The 17,832-nt window shown below is 40.2% G+C and overlaps 1 protein-coding gene across 28 annotated transcripts in view; it reads right to left on the reverse strand.

Annotated features, from left to right (window-relative positions):
- Positions 1-203: 203 nt before the first annotated feature.
- LOC144005456 (neurexin-1a-like) overlaps positions 204-17,832 on the reverse strand; it is a 105,399-nt gene continuing 87,770 nt past the window's right edge. For 15 of the 28 annotated variants that reach the window (XM_077503652.1, XM_077503654.1, XM_077503626.1 and 12 more), the window contains 5 exons: positions 17,217-17,388; positions 14,963-15,052; positions 13,943-14,253; positions 4,136-4,214; positions 204-2,138 (listed from right to left, as the gene is read on the reverse strand). In XM_077503652.1, coding sequence (XP_077359778.1) covers positions 1,837-2,138; positions 4,136-4,214; positions 13,943-14,253; positions 14,963-15,052; positions 17,217-17,388 — 954 coding nt within the window. In that variant the 3' untranslated portion in view covers positions 204-1,836. The remainder of the gene's footprint in view (positions 2,139-4,135; positions 4,215-13,942; positions 14,254-14,962; positions 15,053-17,216; positions 17,389-17,832) is intronic. The other 13 variants (XM_077503653.1, XM_077503632.1, XM_077503643.1 and 10 more) reach the window with 1 other exon arrangement.

A 17,832-nucleotide genomic window follows, 5' to 3' on the forward strand; every position in this document is an offset into this window, starting at 1 on the left:
CTCATACAGTATGTGAAGTGTGTAGGTAGCATGTGAAGTCTCCCAGGGGTAAAATGTCCCGCACGTTTCCCGTCCAAAACAAAGCATCTGCCGGCTTTTGCGGCCGCACCCTGATTTCCCGGCCCGTCCCGACGCTCGTGTCCTTGTTCCTTTTCTTGTTACTGTTGGGAAGATACTTGAAAGGGTTCTGAACATCTTGATGCTTTGTTTTTTTTTTTTTTTGGCGCTCCCTCTACACACGCACATGCGAGCAGACCCACAATTTCTCCGCTATGTGCTTCATGTCCTTAAAGGGAAAAAATGTCAATTGCCGACTTGATGTTTGTCTATAGAAGGAATACGATATGAAAGGAACAAAAAAGGATCGCTGCACTGAACGCAATCAGTCCGATATATACTGCGGTACTGACATGAAGCTAAGATAAAGCGGGATACCTCCATTTGCATAATCGGGCCAAATTGGAGCATTTTCCCACCCTTTTCTGACAAAGTAAGCAGAGGCCAGATTATCTGATGACTCAGAAATATTTTGGCGAGTGATTATCCTGCGGTGTGGGGTGTACTAAGTGACCTTTCCTCCATGAACTGCATGGAAAATCGTAAATGTTAAACATGTTCAATATTTACGATCATAAATCATTGTGGCTGGTCCACACCGGATAAAAGTAAAGCAGGCTACACCCGTACTGATAACCGGGCCAAATTTGAGCATTTTCACCCCCTTTTCTGACAAAGTAAGGAGAGTCCAGATTATCTGATGTGTCTGAAAGATTATAGTGAGTGATTATTCTATGGTGTTCGGTGTGTTAAGATCTGCTTGGGAAATCGTAAATGTTAAACATGTTCAATATTTACTGGTCCAAACTGGAATCCAGTAAAGCAGGCTACACCCAGACCAATAATTGGGCCAAAATTGAGTATTTTCTCGAGTTATCAGATGCCAGATAATCAGATGTCTCTGATAGATTATAGTGAGTGATTATCCTATGGTGTTCGTGTGTTAAGATGGAAAATCGTAAATGTTCAACCTGTGCAATATTGACGATGACCAATTGAGGTGTGGTCACTACAAGCTCCAACCAGGCGACACCCATACTGACAATTGGGCCAAACTGGAGCATTTCCCATCTCTTGCCATCAAAGTCCCGATTATCTGACGTCTCCGAAAGATCATCATGTGGTTTGGCGTCCACCGAGTGATTTTTCTCCCCAAATGAATCGGAAAGCAAATCGTAAATGTTCACTATTTCCGATCACAAATATGTATGCGTGTATCGACACATCAACGTTCTTGTAAAGCAGGCCACACCTGATATGATAATCACATTTGAGTATTTTCTCCTCCCTTGCTGATTGAAGTTAGCCAAGGCCTGTCAATGTTTGTTTGTTTGTTTGTTTGGCCCCTCCCCCCTCTTTTTGCTCAAAGTCAGCTGGGATAGGCTCCATCGCACCTGCGACCCTAACGAGGACAAGCACGAGAGGCAACATGATCCAATGGATTGTCCCCAAAAAGGACGACTGACATTTTGAAGCAATTAATAGTCCCCCGATTTTTTTCTCCCCTGGGCGCCCGACTACTGTCGATCATGCTTCCGTCCGTCTGGAATGGTTCTGAAAAGAAAAGGAGCCCGGTCCTCCTGAGGCTCTGCTCGCTTTGTACATTTTGTCCGTGTTTGTGCTTGGATGTGTGTACTGTTGAGTAAACGTCCGTGTCCGTGTCCGTGTAAACGCCCGTCGCATGTCTTTTCTTGGGAAGAATATACCTATTTATGTACAATGAGCCTTTAGTTTGTTTGGTTTTTTTTGGAATACATATATAGTGTATATATATAAAGGTTAGACGTAGTACTCCTTGTCCTTGTTCTTCTTGTTCTTGGAGATCTTGGTGATGCCGAGCGGCTTGTCCTTGGCGCTGCCGTTGGGCTGCGTGGCCGAGTTGCTGATGTAGTTGCGGCTCTCGTCCACGTGGTACGAGCCCTCGTCGCGGTTGCGGTACTTGTACATGGCGTAGAGCAGGATGAGGATGCACAGGGCCGCCGCCGCCACGATGCCCACCACCATGCCCGTTGTGCTGCTGCTCTCACGCACCACCTCCGACGGGCCCGGGAACACCTTCACCTCCGGGAGGGGGGGGCGTGCTGCCAGGTGGGGGGGTATTGGAAAAATATTATAATACAACTCAACTCAATTTATAAAGCACTTTATAAAACAAGAATTGCTGTATACTAAGTGCTGTACATGGAACAGAAATCGGTCATGCAGTAAAGATAAGCAAAACAAGAACAAAACAAACATTGTAAGTATACAAGTAAATAAAATTTACATCACAGGTTAATAACAAGTATGTGATTGAATAAATTAAGTTGCTAAATAAATAAACACGAGTCAATCATTTTTATATATATATATATATATATATATATATATATATATATATATATATATATATATATATATATATTATAGTCAAGTCTGCTATTTGCATATAATTGGAAAAAAAAAACGCCTAAAAACATGATAAAATACATATTTATTTTTTAAATCTACAAATATACAAAACCGGTGGGTGTCGAACCTCAACTATGCAGGGATTGACTGCACATTTAATATATTTCTCAAATAACAAATAAAATGTGCTACAACATGATTTAAACATGATATCAAGATATAGCTTTACAGATGCCATGTCTGCTTTACAGCGGGTATAAATTTTGAAAAATTATGTTAAAAAGGTCATTTAAAGGTAAAGATAATGTATTGATAATGGTAATATCGTGGCATTAAAATTTCCACAATATCGTATATATTTTAGTTCTAGTACTCTCTAGCGGCTCATTTATCAGCGCATTTTAATTTTAATTAGGCATGATTTGGCCACCTACATTTAAGACCCATGCTAATGGCCAGATGAAGGATTTGGATATCGTTTGATCCCTAGTAATTAAAAAAAAAGTGTATTCTATTTGAGGTGCGGCACTTAATTGTTGCAAACAGCAGCTTTATTGATGCCACGTAGGACTTTCAGGCGGTATAAATTTTGAAAAATGATGTTGAAACGGTAATTTACAGGGATACTGAACTCACTGTGCCATTTTCAGCAGTGAAAAGTTACTATTTTGTCCACAATGAATTTGATAGCTTCATTATTTTTCATGTACTATTAATACCTTTAAAAACTTTTTTTTTTTCACTTGCTGTCGACTGATGACATCACCTGTGTTGAGGAAGTAGGTAATGACCAATCACCTGCTTTCTCGTTATGGTCAGTAAACTGAGCCATAATTGGCCGTTACCTACTTCCTCAGCGCAGGTGATGTCATCATCAGTCGACAGCAAGTGAAAAAAATATTTTTAAAAAAAGGTATTAATTGTACATGAAAAATAATGAAGTTACCACATTAATTACTGAAAAAAATATTAACTTTTTACTGCTGAAAATGTCTCAATGAGTCAAGTATCCCTTTAAATGTAAAGGTAATGTAACAATCATGGCAATATCATGACATTAAAATTGCCACAATATCAGCGTCGTTATATTTTAGTTCTAGCACCCGCTTATGACTAGTTTATTAGGGCAGTTTAACTTCAATTAGGCATGTTTTTGGTCACCTACATTTAAGATCCACGCGAATGGCCAGATGAGGGATTTGGATCTGGTTACATCCCTAGTAGAGCTTTCCATTTGAGGTGCCGCACTTAATTGGAGCAACGGCACGTCTGCTCCACGGGGGCTTGCCAATTTGAGGTAATAAGTCATCAGGCGTGACCACAGCGCAGCAGCAAAACGTGCCAGTGCCGTGTGCCAGCGCATAACACGCAAAATCATTTGCATGCAAATCCTCTCGGGGTGTGAAAATGACGGGAAAGAAAAGAGGAGAAAGAAGACGGGAACGCATAAAGGAGGAGGTAGGAAGGATGAGAGCGAGAGGAAGCGCGTGGGCGGGCGAGCGAAGTGTTAGGTAACGCCTGCAGGCACAAACCAGGAAAAAGTAGCCTGTGAATAATTCATTGTGGCGACAGAAGAGAAGGAAAAAAAAAAAAAAAAGGAGAGTGAAGGACTCGTGTGAAACAGCAGACATGCATGAGAATGGGGCGGGGCAGGTGGTGGGAGTTTCAGGTGAAGGGGGTCTCTCACCTGAGCTGGGATCGCACGGGTCGATGTCTTCGTCGTCGCTCGGGCACTCGGCCGACGCCACCAGGATGTCGTCCGCCGACTGCCAAGACAAGGTCAGCGTTAGCGGCGGTGTTTGTTTTGAATGACAACCCCCTCCCAAGCTGTGGCTGTACAGGAAGCAAACACTGGCTCCTGTTAGGACCCCCCGGGGGGCGCATGCGGATGCCTTTATTATCGCTCTCATCATCAAAACACAAATGCTCATTACATCGCTGATTCCCAACCACTCAACTGTGAGCTACAACACAAAAAAAAAGGCCAGTTTCTTTTTCATCTTTCCCCAGTTCAACATTTGCATGATTGCACATTTTTCATCGTACTTTGGTTGCATATTATTCGCTATATCGCTGGTTTGTGCAGTCCCCCCCACAAGCCAAGAGGAAAGAAGGCAAAAGAAAAGATGTTTCATAATTTCACACTCACTAAAAGTTCAATGTGCCTGCAAATTAAATTATTTATTATTATTATTATTATTATTATTATTATAGCATATTTAATATAGACTACTAGGGGTGTGAATTGCCTAGTACCTGATGATTCGATTCATATCATGATTCATAGGTCACGATTCGATACCAATTAATCCCGCTTAATGAATTTATAAGTTGATTGTTGCGATTTTTTTACTCAAATTTAGAAAATACTATTCAGTAAACTTGTACATGTACACTAAAGAATTGTATGAAAATGTATTGCTTGTCGGAAACTTCCGTCGTGAGCCACTGTATTTAACAAACAGGTTGTAATCTGTTTCATGTTTAAACAGCATTGAAATCAAATATTAAGGCTTAATGTTCCATTAATATAACATTCTTTTCCGTGATTAAGGGATTAAGCTATGAACCCTGACCCTAAGTAAGATGATTTGTTCACTATTTTTCCACCAAATATGGATCTTTAAAAATCGATTCGGCCGCCTATTGAATCGATTTGAGAATTGCACGCTGTGATATCACGATATATTGCCGAATCAAATGTTTTTTTTAACACCCCTATAGGCTACCGCTGCTAAGAGCCAAAGTATTAAAATAACTAAATTGGAAAATCATTCTCATTAATGAAAATAAAAGGAAAAAATGCTTAAAAAAAATAGAATAGAAAATAGAAAACTAACTGAAGCGACATTTTTTTTGTCCAATGTTCATTTTAAATATATTTTACTTTATTACAGAAGATTATATTGACCTTAAAACTAAGACTAAAACTAAGTATTAAAAAATTAGTTACCTTTTTTCCATTTTACACTTGCACTTACAAATGCTCCATGCAAAAAACAAACTAATACTAAAACTAAGCATAAAACCAGAGTGACCTTTTTTTCCCACTTTGCAATTACACTCACAAATGCTCCATACAAAAAACTAAAACTAAAACTAACACGTGACAGCCAACGCTTTAGCCAGTTGAAAGGCCAACCCTAATTTCTGATTCAATGCCAGTACACATTCAACGTCACAGATACTAGAAGTGAGGATGGCAACCTCCAAGTTCACACGACTGACTTCGCAACATCCGGCGAACCTCAGATCTTTCCAAAATTCTCTTTTTTTTTTTAATAACCATTTTCCAAAGAAACAAACGTCAATATGTTCCTGGGCTCAACAAACGACTCGCTTTGCATTGTGTCGACATAAATGAGCAACGGCCGTGCTCCACTTTTAACACTGAGCACCTCGAACCCGCATTGATCTGTCGGCCCCTCCCTCCCCCCGCACCCGACCTCCCTCCCTGCCTGCCCCTGTTGCCATGGCGACGCCAACTTCAGCCTCCTCCAAAAAAGAAAAAAAAAACGATGTTAGAAAGAAAATGAATGCTGGCGGGCGTGGCAGTGATGATTTGAATTAGCGAGGAGGGAAACACGGCGCGCGTATTCACAAGCGTGAGATGTACCATGCGTGCGTGTTTCCCGTGTGTGCGCTTGCTCGTGCCAGCGCTAAATTAAAATTGGATTGTGATGCATTGCAGTAGATGTTGGCCGGGATAAAAAGCGGAAGAGGGGAGTGAGTGGCACGGTGGAACAATAGAGGAGCTTTTCATGGAGATGGAGAAAGTTTCTTCTTCAGAAAAGAGCCGTGAAAAACGCGCAAATGAAGCCGCAACGCACGTGATTGCGTCCGTTCAAGTTCATTTCCACGCTGCAAGCTCACATTTTATAGCTTTTTGAAAATCAATGTCAGAATTTCATCAAGCTAAATTTTCAACTATTTTTTTTTTTCAGGAATGCGAGTAACTATAGTTTCATATCTTGAGAAATAATCATGTGTTTTCCATTTGTTTTTAAATAATTTAGCATTAACATTTGCATTAAAGTGGTTTTAAATGCTGCTGCCAATAAAGATTATTATAATTATTATTATTATTATTATTATTATTTAGATCCAATTTAGGGCACACATTGGCTTTGCTGAGCTGTGTTAAGTGAATATTCACTAAAAATTTAGAACCTGATGACAACCTGAATACATGAAAAATAAAACACCATGCATGATGCAAGTCAAGAAAAAAATAAAAATAAAAATTCCACAATAACATTCAAACACATTTTTGGTCTTTTGACTATTTTTTAATTTTCAGCAAATATATGTTGCAATTGACAATTTTTTATTTGTAATAAAAAAAAATTGCTTAATTTACTCAACATAATGTACCTGTTAATTTAACTTGAAGTTGTGCTTAAAGCGTGAACGCTCTGAAGTAGGGATGCATCATAATGCTATTTTCAACTGATGCCGATAAACCAGTAATTTAGAGGTGCCGATGTCGTTAACCGATAAGTAAGCCGATAATTGTTTGCAAAATGAACTTGAATACAAATATGCTTTCGGGTCCTAACAAATATATTGAAAGATTGTATAAACTTTGTACAATGTTTCAATGTATGTAAAAGCACCATGATGCTGAGTTTTATTGATATGAGCCACAACCACAACAGATGGACCAATGTGGCATGTCTATAAATTATTGCTGATTTCTTTATTATCTGGTTTATCTGTATGAAATCAAATTGCCGATAATTATCGGCAGATTTCTCTATTATCTGGTTTATCTGTTTGACGTCAAATTGGTCGATAATTGCCGATAATTATCGGCCGCCGATATTATCGCGCATCCCTACTCTGTAGTATTATCACTAACCTACTAAAACTTGCAAGTCACCAGTGCAGTAAACATTTTTTGTATGAAAAACACACCACAAAACAATCCAACGACAAACGTACTAACTGAGCTTGCCTTCTTGCGTATTCTTACGTCATTACTCGCTACGTAAACCAAATTCACTCAAACGTCATTTCCTGCGCGTGACAAACGGCGTGACCTGCGTACGCGTGCGTTTGAGGCGCTTACATAAGATTATGACCAAAAAAACAACTTTATGATGCGCTCTGGCCTGGAAGAAAGACTTAAAAAAAAAAAAAAATCCTCTTGGTTGCTTTTCCAACCACTGAGTGTGAAAAAGTGGGTGAGTGCGGCCGCTTCCAAGCAGCTGATCACCACTCAATTGGCAAACATGACAACATTACCTTCAAACTCAACCAGGTTGGCATGTTGACATAAAAAAAAAAAAAAACATTATTCAGTGAGTTTGTTGACCTCTCTGAGCCACACCACCCCCACAAAAAAAAAGCTAAATATTTGATTCGTCAAGAACAGGAAGCAAGCCAGGACAAACAAAAACAGACTGAATTGAACATCAACCGCCACAACAAGCCAAAAATCGAATAATCAATCCTCCACCCTTCATATTGTCTCACCACAGAAAAGTTGAGTTTAAAAAAAAAAAAGCAAGCAAGCTCTCTACCTGAGCAGCCGAACAGTGCCAGCGACCATCCAAGCCTCCCTGACCGCCAAGTTCACACATGGTGACCCCACTTTTTTTTTTGCTTCTTTTTTTTTTTTAATCCTCCCCTCCAAGGGATTGTCGGTCGCGGAAAGTCACACTGCCGGCTCCATCGCTCCCGTGGATGAGCAAAGCAGCAGGAGGTTAAAACGCGAAGGAGTGCCGCCGACGCCAGGAGGGAAAGCAAAGAAAGGAGCTCTACAACCGCAGATGGTGAGATAGGAGAGAGCGGCGGCCAATCGCGGGGCTGGATTTGGCGGAGTGGGAGAGGGTGGGAGGAGGCACAACGAGGAGGAGGAGGAGGAGGAAGGGGAGGGCGATGTGTTGGATGCTAAAATAAATAAATGTGGAAAAGTGAAAAGTACGAAAGGCTGAAAAGTCGCTGAGGGAGATGATCGAGAGCTCGGAAGAAAGAACGATGAAAAAAAAAGAAGAGATTTGATCAGCTGACTCCCAACAGCCAATCAGACGTCATAGTCAATACACAAGCGTCAAATATTGTGGAAGAGAAACGACGGACGCAAAAATGGTGTCTAGATCAGGTGATCTCTAAAAGCCAATCACACACGCTCAACATTCCACAAGTGCCCACCACTGATGAAAATACACACATTTTTTTTAAAAAACACTTTTTAAAACACACTTTTTACATATATTGTAAAAATATTTCAACACAACAAAACAAATTGCAAGTACTAAATCTATAGAAAATACTAAACATGCATGTGCCTTTAAGAGGCGGGACCTGGTGGGTTTTAAAAATCCCATTAAAAAAAATATTGATATTAAAAGTTGCTTCTCACCTCAAATTTTGGCTTGCGACACAAAACCAAACCAAAAAAAAAAACTTAACCCGACAGTTAGTTTCAACTCACAACCAACCACTCACGCAGACTAACCACAATCTAACTAACAAACTAACTATTAACTATTAGCACAATTAGAAATTGTGTGGGAATGCTGAAAGCTAATACCTTAATGCTTATAAAAGAAATTGAAGGAGAAATTCTGTGAAAATTGCAAAGTAATTAACTATTGATTACTACTACAACTACTACTACTGGTAGTAGAAGTAGTAGTAGTATTACTAATAATTTTTAAGTAGTAACTTGGAGTTGAATGACAAATGAATAAGAATAAAGTTGAACTAGAATCTGGTGAAGGTGGGATTCAAATCCTCGCCTTCTGTTGACTTTTAATCTGTTGTGTGCTGAAGGGTTGGATCCCAAAGCGCAGACACAAATAAGGGTTGAACTATTTATTCATATAGCTTGACTAAACGAAAAACAACGAGAATGCACCGAGTATCACGGCATGCCAAGCTCCCTTGGGCTGCAGAGAAGCACAGAGAACAGCGAGCAATAATCCGGCGAAACACGCACAATTCTCAGACGGCACCTACAGACGGTGAATCGATCTGATTGGTTGTGGCAAGTAAAAGACTAAAGAACAACATTACAAAGGTCCAGACATCACCTAAAGGATTAAAGATCGACATCACATAGCCTAAAACTAGTTGAAACTAGATGATGGTTATATGATGGTTACATCAGTTCAAAACAGACACTTGACCTGACGGTCGTGAACCCAGCTTAACAGGTCATGAACTCAAACTTAACCCTGGCGTGACCCCAGACATGACAAACCAAGTGCGACATTGAGCAGAATCAGAGAGCTGCTAACGATGACCAGCTATATGTGTGGAAGTGGCCGTGGAAAGTGGGACTTAGAAAAAAATTCAACGACAGTCCCATTGAAAATGAATGGGCGAAAAGTTGATATTCAACGTTAAATTGTGTGAGTACTGTAAGTAATATGGAATCAGTCCGTATATAGCCTGGAAGGTGAGAATGTTTGAAGCAAGTTGAAATTTGAACGCTATAAATCGGAAGTATTATGTGAGAGTTGTTTCTCGGCAAAAAAAGTGAGGAGAATAAAATTCCGAATAACATGTGGGATGCTTTCAGCATTCCCACAACTAACTAACGAACTAACTAACTAACTAACTAACCAGAATCCAACTTGGACTCGGTCACACCCTCTAAAGACACAAATACTGTACGCGTACAGTACACACATTAATTACCTTTTAAAAAATATTTTTTGGACTCTACGTTGCTCTGGAGTATTTCCGTAGAATTTCGGAACAAGCCCATTTTGACGGCAGTAACTACAGAAAAAATTGAAAAAAAATAATAGAATTCTGCGTCGCAATGTGGCCAAAAGTAGAATCATGTTCGCTTATTGCGCTTTTTTAGTGCTGTAAATAGTAAATCGTTGCTGCAGCAAAGTTGCCATGACGACAGTTCTGCTGCTTCCATTTTCTTCTTCTTCTTCTTCTTCTTTCCTGTTTAGCATGTTATAAAGATGGTGGCCATTGGCGGTAATGCAAGGCAACAAATTCAGTTTTTTTCTTAACTCATTTGCTCCCAATAATGTGTTAATATTAGGGGTGTTAAAAAAAATCGATTCGGCGATATATCGCGATACCACATCGCGCGATTCTCGAATCGATTCAATAATCGGCAGAATCGATTTTTAAAAATTTTTTTTTAGGATTCACACCTTGAGCATGGAAGAATGTTATATGAACGGAACATTAAGCCTTAATATTTTATTTTAATGCTGTTCAAACATGAAACAGATTACAACCTCTATAAGACTGAAATTTCAGATAAATAAATAATACATTTTCATATAAATCTTACACTTACAAGCTTACTGATTAGTATTTTCTAAATTTGAATGAAAAAAAATCGCAACAATCGACTTATAAATTCGTATCGGGATTAATCGGTATCGAATCGAATCGTGACCTGTGAATCGTGATACGAATCGAATCGTCAGGTACAAGGCAATTCACACCCCTAGTAAATATGTTTTTTTTTAAAAATGTTTTAAGTGTCTCAAAGACGTATTTATACGTTTTTTTTAATGCTACAGTATACAGAAGGCTTTGATGCAGCCTCTCAACTGCAAAGAACGGTTGCAGAAATGGTAGTTATTACAGAAAAACGGCCAGCAGGTGGCAGCAGAGCAAAGGAGATCAACCAGAGCCTTGTAAATAGATTTGTGAAAACTGATGAAACTTAGCTCTCTTCTAATGCTAATAGCTGCAAAATGGAAACAGATAGAAACATACTTTTTTACCTGATGAAAGAAGAGACTTTAATCTTCCTTTTGGTAGGTTCCATGCTTTTATAGCAATAGAACACAATATTCTGTGGGCCTTGCAAAATCAGTCAAAATCCAGTTTAATACAACTGAACCAGTTTTACTAGTAAACACTTAGAAAATTACTGGTTCATTAATACACTGTCTATTTCTATTTATTAAAGGCGTAAAAAAAAATAATAATAATAAAAACGGTCTTTGGTGGGTACTGGAACGGATTCACGTAATTTCCATTCATTTCAATGAGCAAATCTGCTTTGATATTCATCCCAATATTGTTCCGAGCCATAAGGAATGAAACTTGTGCGGAAAATGGCGCCGACGTGAGCGCCAAGTTGGCCTTCCAGCATCAACACCCCAACAAGCGCTCCCTCCTCTACACTCTCCCTTCCTCGCTGGTCATGCATTATTTATTAATCGGATTTTTTTTTTCTTGCCTTTCATCGTGTCAGAATATAAAAAACGTCTCTCAACACAAATCGCGCGCAAGCTCGTACGTCCAATCCTTACGTGCAGATGGCTCTCACTGTGATGCAAGGATGCTGCAATTGTACTCGCTGCACCTGCGTGTGTTGCCAGGCAACAAGCGGCAGGATCTGCTTCAAGTAGACAAACACAAGAGTTTTTTTTGTTTTGTTTTTTTTTAATTTTGCAAGAGCAATTCGGGGCAAACTCGCCGCAGTACGGCGAGGATGTGACCCAGTTCTCGTGACAGCCACCCGCCGAGCGTCTATCGCCGACGTCGGAGGCGCAAGAGTCGGGGGTTGAAAAGTCGGCGCGCTGAGCGAGCGAGGCGAAGATTGACGGCTTGACAACGCTCGTCAACCCGTCTCGCGCCGCCATTCATTATTGATGCCTGAGGCCAAGCTGGCAGCGTTCTATTATTTATGGGCGGGAAAAAAAAAAAGAAAAAGCAGGCGGTGGGTACACAGAGGAGCGATTCCACCGGGTGGGGGTGGGCAGCAGGTAGTGGTGGGGGGGTTCGCTATCGCCATGGCAACTTGCAGAAAAATTCTTTCAGCACAGCAGTAAGACGTTACACGCAAACCGCTCGACGCATGCATTCTCATGACTTTTCTTTTTGATGGAATTGACGATGACATGATTTTTTTTTTTTGGATGTCAAAATGTTGATGCATAGCATAAAGACTACCCGTTCGTATGGTTATCATTCTTAGGAGATTCCCCGCATGACCCTGAACTTGGCAAACGCTATAGCACCTGGATTAAAAAAACAAAACTTTGATGACTTTAGGAAAAGACAAATTAAACAGAATGTAAACAAAAAAAAATGAACAAAAAAATGTATATAAAATAATATAGTGAATTTCCCCATCTGCACATGCTTTGTAGATTAAACACCATTTATATCGTTTAACGTCTGTGCAAAACTTTATGGCCCCGTGTGCGCTTTGATTGATTTGAATCGGAACGAGGGGAGCCGCTTCGATTGGCCCGGGAGTCACCTGTATTCCATCCCACAATGGTGCAAAATGTCCGATTCAATCTGCGCTGTTTGACACATGCACTGCCTGCCTAGCTAGCCATATAATGCCAAATGTATCTTATTAAATATTAAAAAAAAATATATAATATTAAAACCCTGGCGTATACGATCTGACACATGCATTTCACAGATAATCCATTAGAGGGCAGTATCACCCAGCTGATGGCTTTTCCAGTGATCTTGCAAGATTGCCCCAGTTAGTAGTGGGAAATGTTATTTCTGATTTTGGGAAATACTAGTATGTTTGATATGTGTGTTTATTATTTACTTACAAATTTAAGGCACTGTGACCGGATGTATCAAATATGACACAATGTTGATTTCCAAAATCATTTTTGCTTGTTCAAAAGGATCAATATTTGCAAAGAATCAGAATTTTCTCATTTTTCATGGTTCAGGCTTAAAAGGGTTAAAATGGATTTTTGACGTCTATCGCAGTCAATGGCACTGAATGAGTGCAATGGCGAGAGTAGCAATCTATGTCAATTGAGGGATTTTCTTAAGTTTCTAAATGTTTAAAGACAATTGCTGAAAACATGCAAAAACTGTGCTAGAACATTTGGGAGATATGATAAATATTTTTCTTTTCTTTTTTTTTTGTCCACCATGAGTCGTCCCAACTATGCCTTAAAAAAAAAAAAAAAAAAAAAAAAAAAAAAAAAAAAAAAAAAAAAAAAAAAAAAAAAAACCTTATTCCATCTTTCTCTGTGTGGCGTGCGTGCACTTATGGCTGACAACGGGTCGCTCTAAAGCAGTCTTGTCTGTGCAAAGTCCCTGTCCATAATCTGTCTCTCAAGTTGGATTTCCATCCATCCATCCATCCATCCATCCAGCCATCTTCTTGACCGCTTATTCCTTGACAAGGGTGGCGGGGGGGTGCCGGAGCCTATTCCAGCCAGCTTTGGGCAGTAGCCGGGGGACACCATGGACTGGTTGCCACCCAATCGCAGCAAATTGGACTTAGAAACCAAAAAAATAAATAAATCCCTGTGATTGCGATTCCAACTTTTTCTACGTGACGTGCACACTCATGGCTGACACTGAGGCAATGTTCAAGAGGACCAATAAATACTCTGTTTACAAAAAATCTGAAATTTCTCTCATATATTTCATGGATCGGGCTTAATAGGGTTAAAATGGATTGTTGACGTCTATAGCCGTCAATGGCACTGAATGAGTGCAAAACACCAAAAGAACGAAAACTCTACCCACGAGGCCAAAAAAAAAAAAAAAAGTCGGCGACTCTGACCTGCTGCGTGGCGCCCTGCTTCCTGTTGGTGGCGGTGGTGGTGCTGACGTCGCCGGCGGGGGGCGCCGTGTCTGAGCGGTTGCCGGCGGCAGCGGCGCTGGACTGCGGCGTGATGGAGGAGGACGGCATGTCGCCCACCAGCCGGGCGCTGCCCTCCACGCGGATGTGCGGGTGGCCCTCGGCCGCCATGTTGAGGATGCGCAGACCGTTGTAGTACAGGCCCGACAGCTGGCCCTGGAACATGCCGGCCCGCCGCTCGGCGCCGCCCACGCGCACCGTCGTCTGGCTGTTGAAGATGGTCAGCTGACGGCCTGCCCGATCGCACGCACGCACGCACGCACGCACAAGAAAGACACACGGGCGCGCCGGGGGAGGAAGCACACCAGTCACACACAAAAACAAGGTTTGAGTTTTACACAATAAGAGCCCCGCCCCCCAAAACCCCGAGCCAGGCGTGGTGGTGAGAGGATGAATGTGGAGAGAAGCCGCGGATGAGAGCCAAAGAGGGAAGAGGAAGACGGGGAGAGGCTGAGGAGGGGGCGTTGAAAGAAGACAGATGGTTGCCATGGTAATGGACCGACAGACAAACAGACAGACAGACGCACGGACGGACGGACAGCCCCGAGAAGAGCATGCACAACATTGTCAAGTGCTGTTAAAGGGACTAGAGGCTACTTGCTTTACGTTTAGGACGAAGAAACTAACGTCTTTACATTTAATTGAGTGTCACATGGGAAGAAGAAAGTTAAAAACAAACATTATTATTTACCTTGCACCTTTTATCACTTTTATCAGCATTTAAATCTCTCCATCGTCCCTTTAACCTGATATTATCAGATACACACTAACAACAGGCACTACAGTTATTACACACTACAGCTGACCAACTTTTAAAGACTTAATTATGGATTTAAGAGTTTTAGAATGTTAGTTGATGGTGCACAAGATAATATATGTATATATGTAGAGTCATATTGAATTGTTTTAAAGCTTTTAAGGAATTTTAATCAGGGTTTTTACCTTTGTCGAGTAGCCAATCGTCAACTACTCGACCGAGCCGATAGGGGATTCGCTGTCTGGCGATGGCCAGGCGCTCGTTATCAATGTTGCCTTTAATTTAGAGATGAGAACACAGTAGTAATTATCGCACATCCCAAAATGGCGGCACAGGAGCTGGATACAAAAAGAAGAGCAATGAAAAGAAAGTAAGGATCCGCTCATGGTTAGCGTGGGGGTCAAAACGGGCTTCGTCGGGCGGGCGGCAGAGGGCGGGGAGGAGCATACGCATCAAATAGACAAAGACGCCGTGAGCGGGGTGGTCCGCCCGCCCGCGTCAGTGCGACCGCCATATTGGATGTGTCATACATGTACGCATGACTATCAACGGATTCAACTTCAGAAGACGACAATACGTAATTGTTATATTTATTATGTGTCTAGAATAACCAAATCCTGAAATATAGCTGTGATTTGTGGGATATTTGAATGAGTACTACCATTTACATTTAACCAATTCAACACATTTTTAGTGTCAAGTTGTATTATTAATGTAATTATTTTTATTTATTTATTTATTTAACTTAATGTTTTTGTTTTTATTTTTCTGCATGTATTATGAACATACAGTAAATGGAAAATTTTAAACTCAACTCAACTTTATTTATATAGCGCTTTCAAATAGAGACGACTGTTATAAGACTAGCTTATTTCTTTTAAATTTGTTTTGTCAGTACCACCTCAAAAAAAACAAAAAAACAAAAACAAAACCTAATTGGCTGTCCACATAGCACCTATAATGACCAAAACACAAACTTAATTTAATTTTTTTAAATTTATTGAACGTATTTTTTTCCATTTTTATTTTTCTGCATGTATTATGAACAGTAAATGGAAAATTTTAAACTCAACTCAACTTTATTTATATAACGCTTTCAAATAGAGACAACTGTTATAAGACTAGCTTATTTTTTTTTAATTTGTTTTGTCAGTACCACCTCAAATAAATAAATAATTGGCTATCCACATAGCACCATAATGACCAAAACTAAAATAGAGTATTTAATGTATATGTCTATTATTATATTTTATTAATTGTATTAATTGTATTATAATTAATGTTGACATTTATTAATATATGTAATATTATTTAAACCACTATAATTATACTACAATGTAATGTAATGTAATATAACTGAACAGTAAGGCTGCGCTTAATAAAACCAAAATGAAAAACTACGAATAATGATTCAATTTAAGTATATTGCACTTAAAAAAATACACCTTGAAAATTTTTGAAACGCAAATGTATTGCACCTAAAAGTGAAATACAACTGAAGTTTACTTGAATCCAAAAAAGTTTAAAGCGACAGCGACTGCACCGTTTGGAACATTCATTCAGTGATACTTTTGCATACCACTAGAGGGAGCCAGCATACCAGTGCACAGAATCACTGTGGTTACATGTTTTGCTTTGGATTTGTGGTATGCTTTAGGGGGGTGTTAGAGCTTGTCTTGTCATTGAGTCAAAAGTAAAAAAATAAATAAAAATAAGCCCTTGAGCGTATAACAGTCGCTCCAACGTTCACTCCTCCCCTTTTCCACATCCAATATGTCGGAGATATTGACGCGGGTTCGAGCGCGTGTATTTGATGCCTATGCTTAAGGAGTGTGTGGCAGCGGCGGCGGCGGCTGCGCTGGTGCCAATTGACAGGCGGCGATGTTTTCCAGTGAGCGGACTCTTACTCTCTGTCCATTGGCTTTAATCTAAAGAGACATTTCAGGGGTTAACATCTGCAAGAGCACAGGGTAAATAACGTTACAGCTGCCACATCAATGGCTTTGGTTCTTACATTGTTACATGTACAGGACACACAGCTCACAACAACTAGCATTTAGCACTTGCTTTTTTTTTCTTTTTCTTTTTTTTTTTTTTTAGACGACTACCTTAAGATTTAACACTTTAAATAGAAGAGAACAGAACAAAGGGAAAAAGAAAACAAACAACATTTTTTTTCCTTAATTTTTCTCACTAGTTAAACATAGGACAAGATTTTAATCGATTTTTTTTTAACTGTCTCCCAAAAATGCACCAACTGTTATTATTTTCTTTTAATGGTGAGAAAAAACACTGAATTAAATATTACCTTTTAACACTATTTAACAGGCCTAAGGATCAAGCATAAACAGTCACACTTTTATGGTTTAAAAAGTTTCATATCAAACACAAAAAGGCAAAAAATGTGGTCAGAATTTGCGCGCCGGTGCGCCGCCCTACCTGATGGGTAGCGCTCGATGACGGGCAGGTCGTCCAGCTGCAGCGTGGCATTGCCGCCGCTGCGCGTGAAGCGCACGATGTGGTACTTCCCGTCGTTGACGAACTTGGAGCTCTCCTCGATGTTAATGTCGTCCGTGCCCACGTTGAACACCACGCGGATGTTGCCCTTGTCCTGGCGGAAACACACGCACGCAGGTTTTTCACGCTTACCGCCTGTCGCTTGCTCGTCTTGCTTGGCGCCGCCAGCCAAAAATTTCAACGTGTTCATCAGATGCCAGCCTGGTGCCGGATGCAAATCAAAATGGACAACCTTCTGTGCTTTTTACAGCATACTATTGTTTTTAAGTCTGTTGTCGTGCGTTCTGTCATGATAAATTTTGTGTTAATCTGATGCACGGATCCTAATATTTGTTAGCAATCCGGGGCTTTGTTTCCTGTTTCATAATGAAAAATGACACCTTTGAACCAAAATGGCTGCCCACGTGCATTTTGTTGATTTTTGTCCGTTCTGTCATAAAGAGATGTAACAATATCCAAACATCATGATACGATATCACGATATGAAGGTCACGATATGATAATTATCACGATATTGTGGGGGGGTTGGCGATATTTA

This window comes from Festucalex cinctus, chromosome 17 (assembly GCF_051991245.1).
Source record: "Festucalex cinctus isolate MCC-2025b chromosome 17, RoL_Fcin_1.0, whole genome shotgun sequence".
NCBI classification, from domain to species: Eukaryota; Metazoa; Chordata; class Actinopteri; order Syngnathiformes; family Syngnathidae; genus Festucalex; species Festucalex cinctus.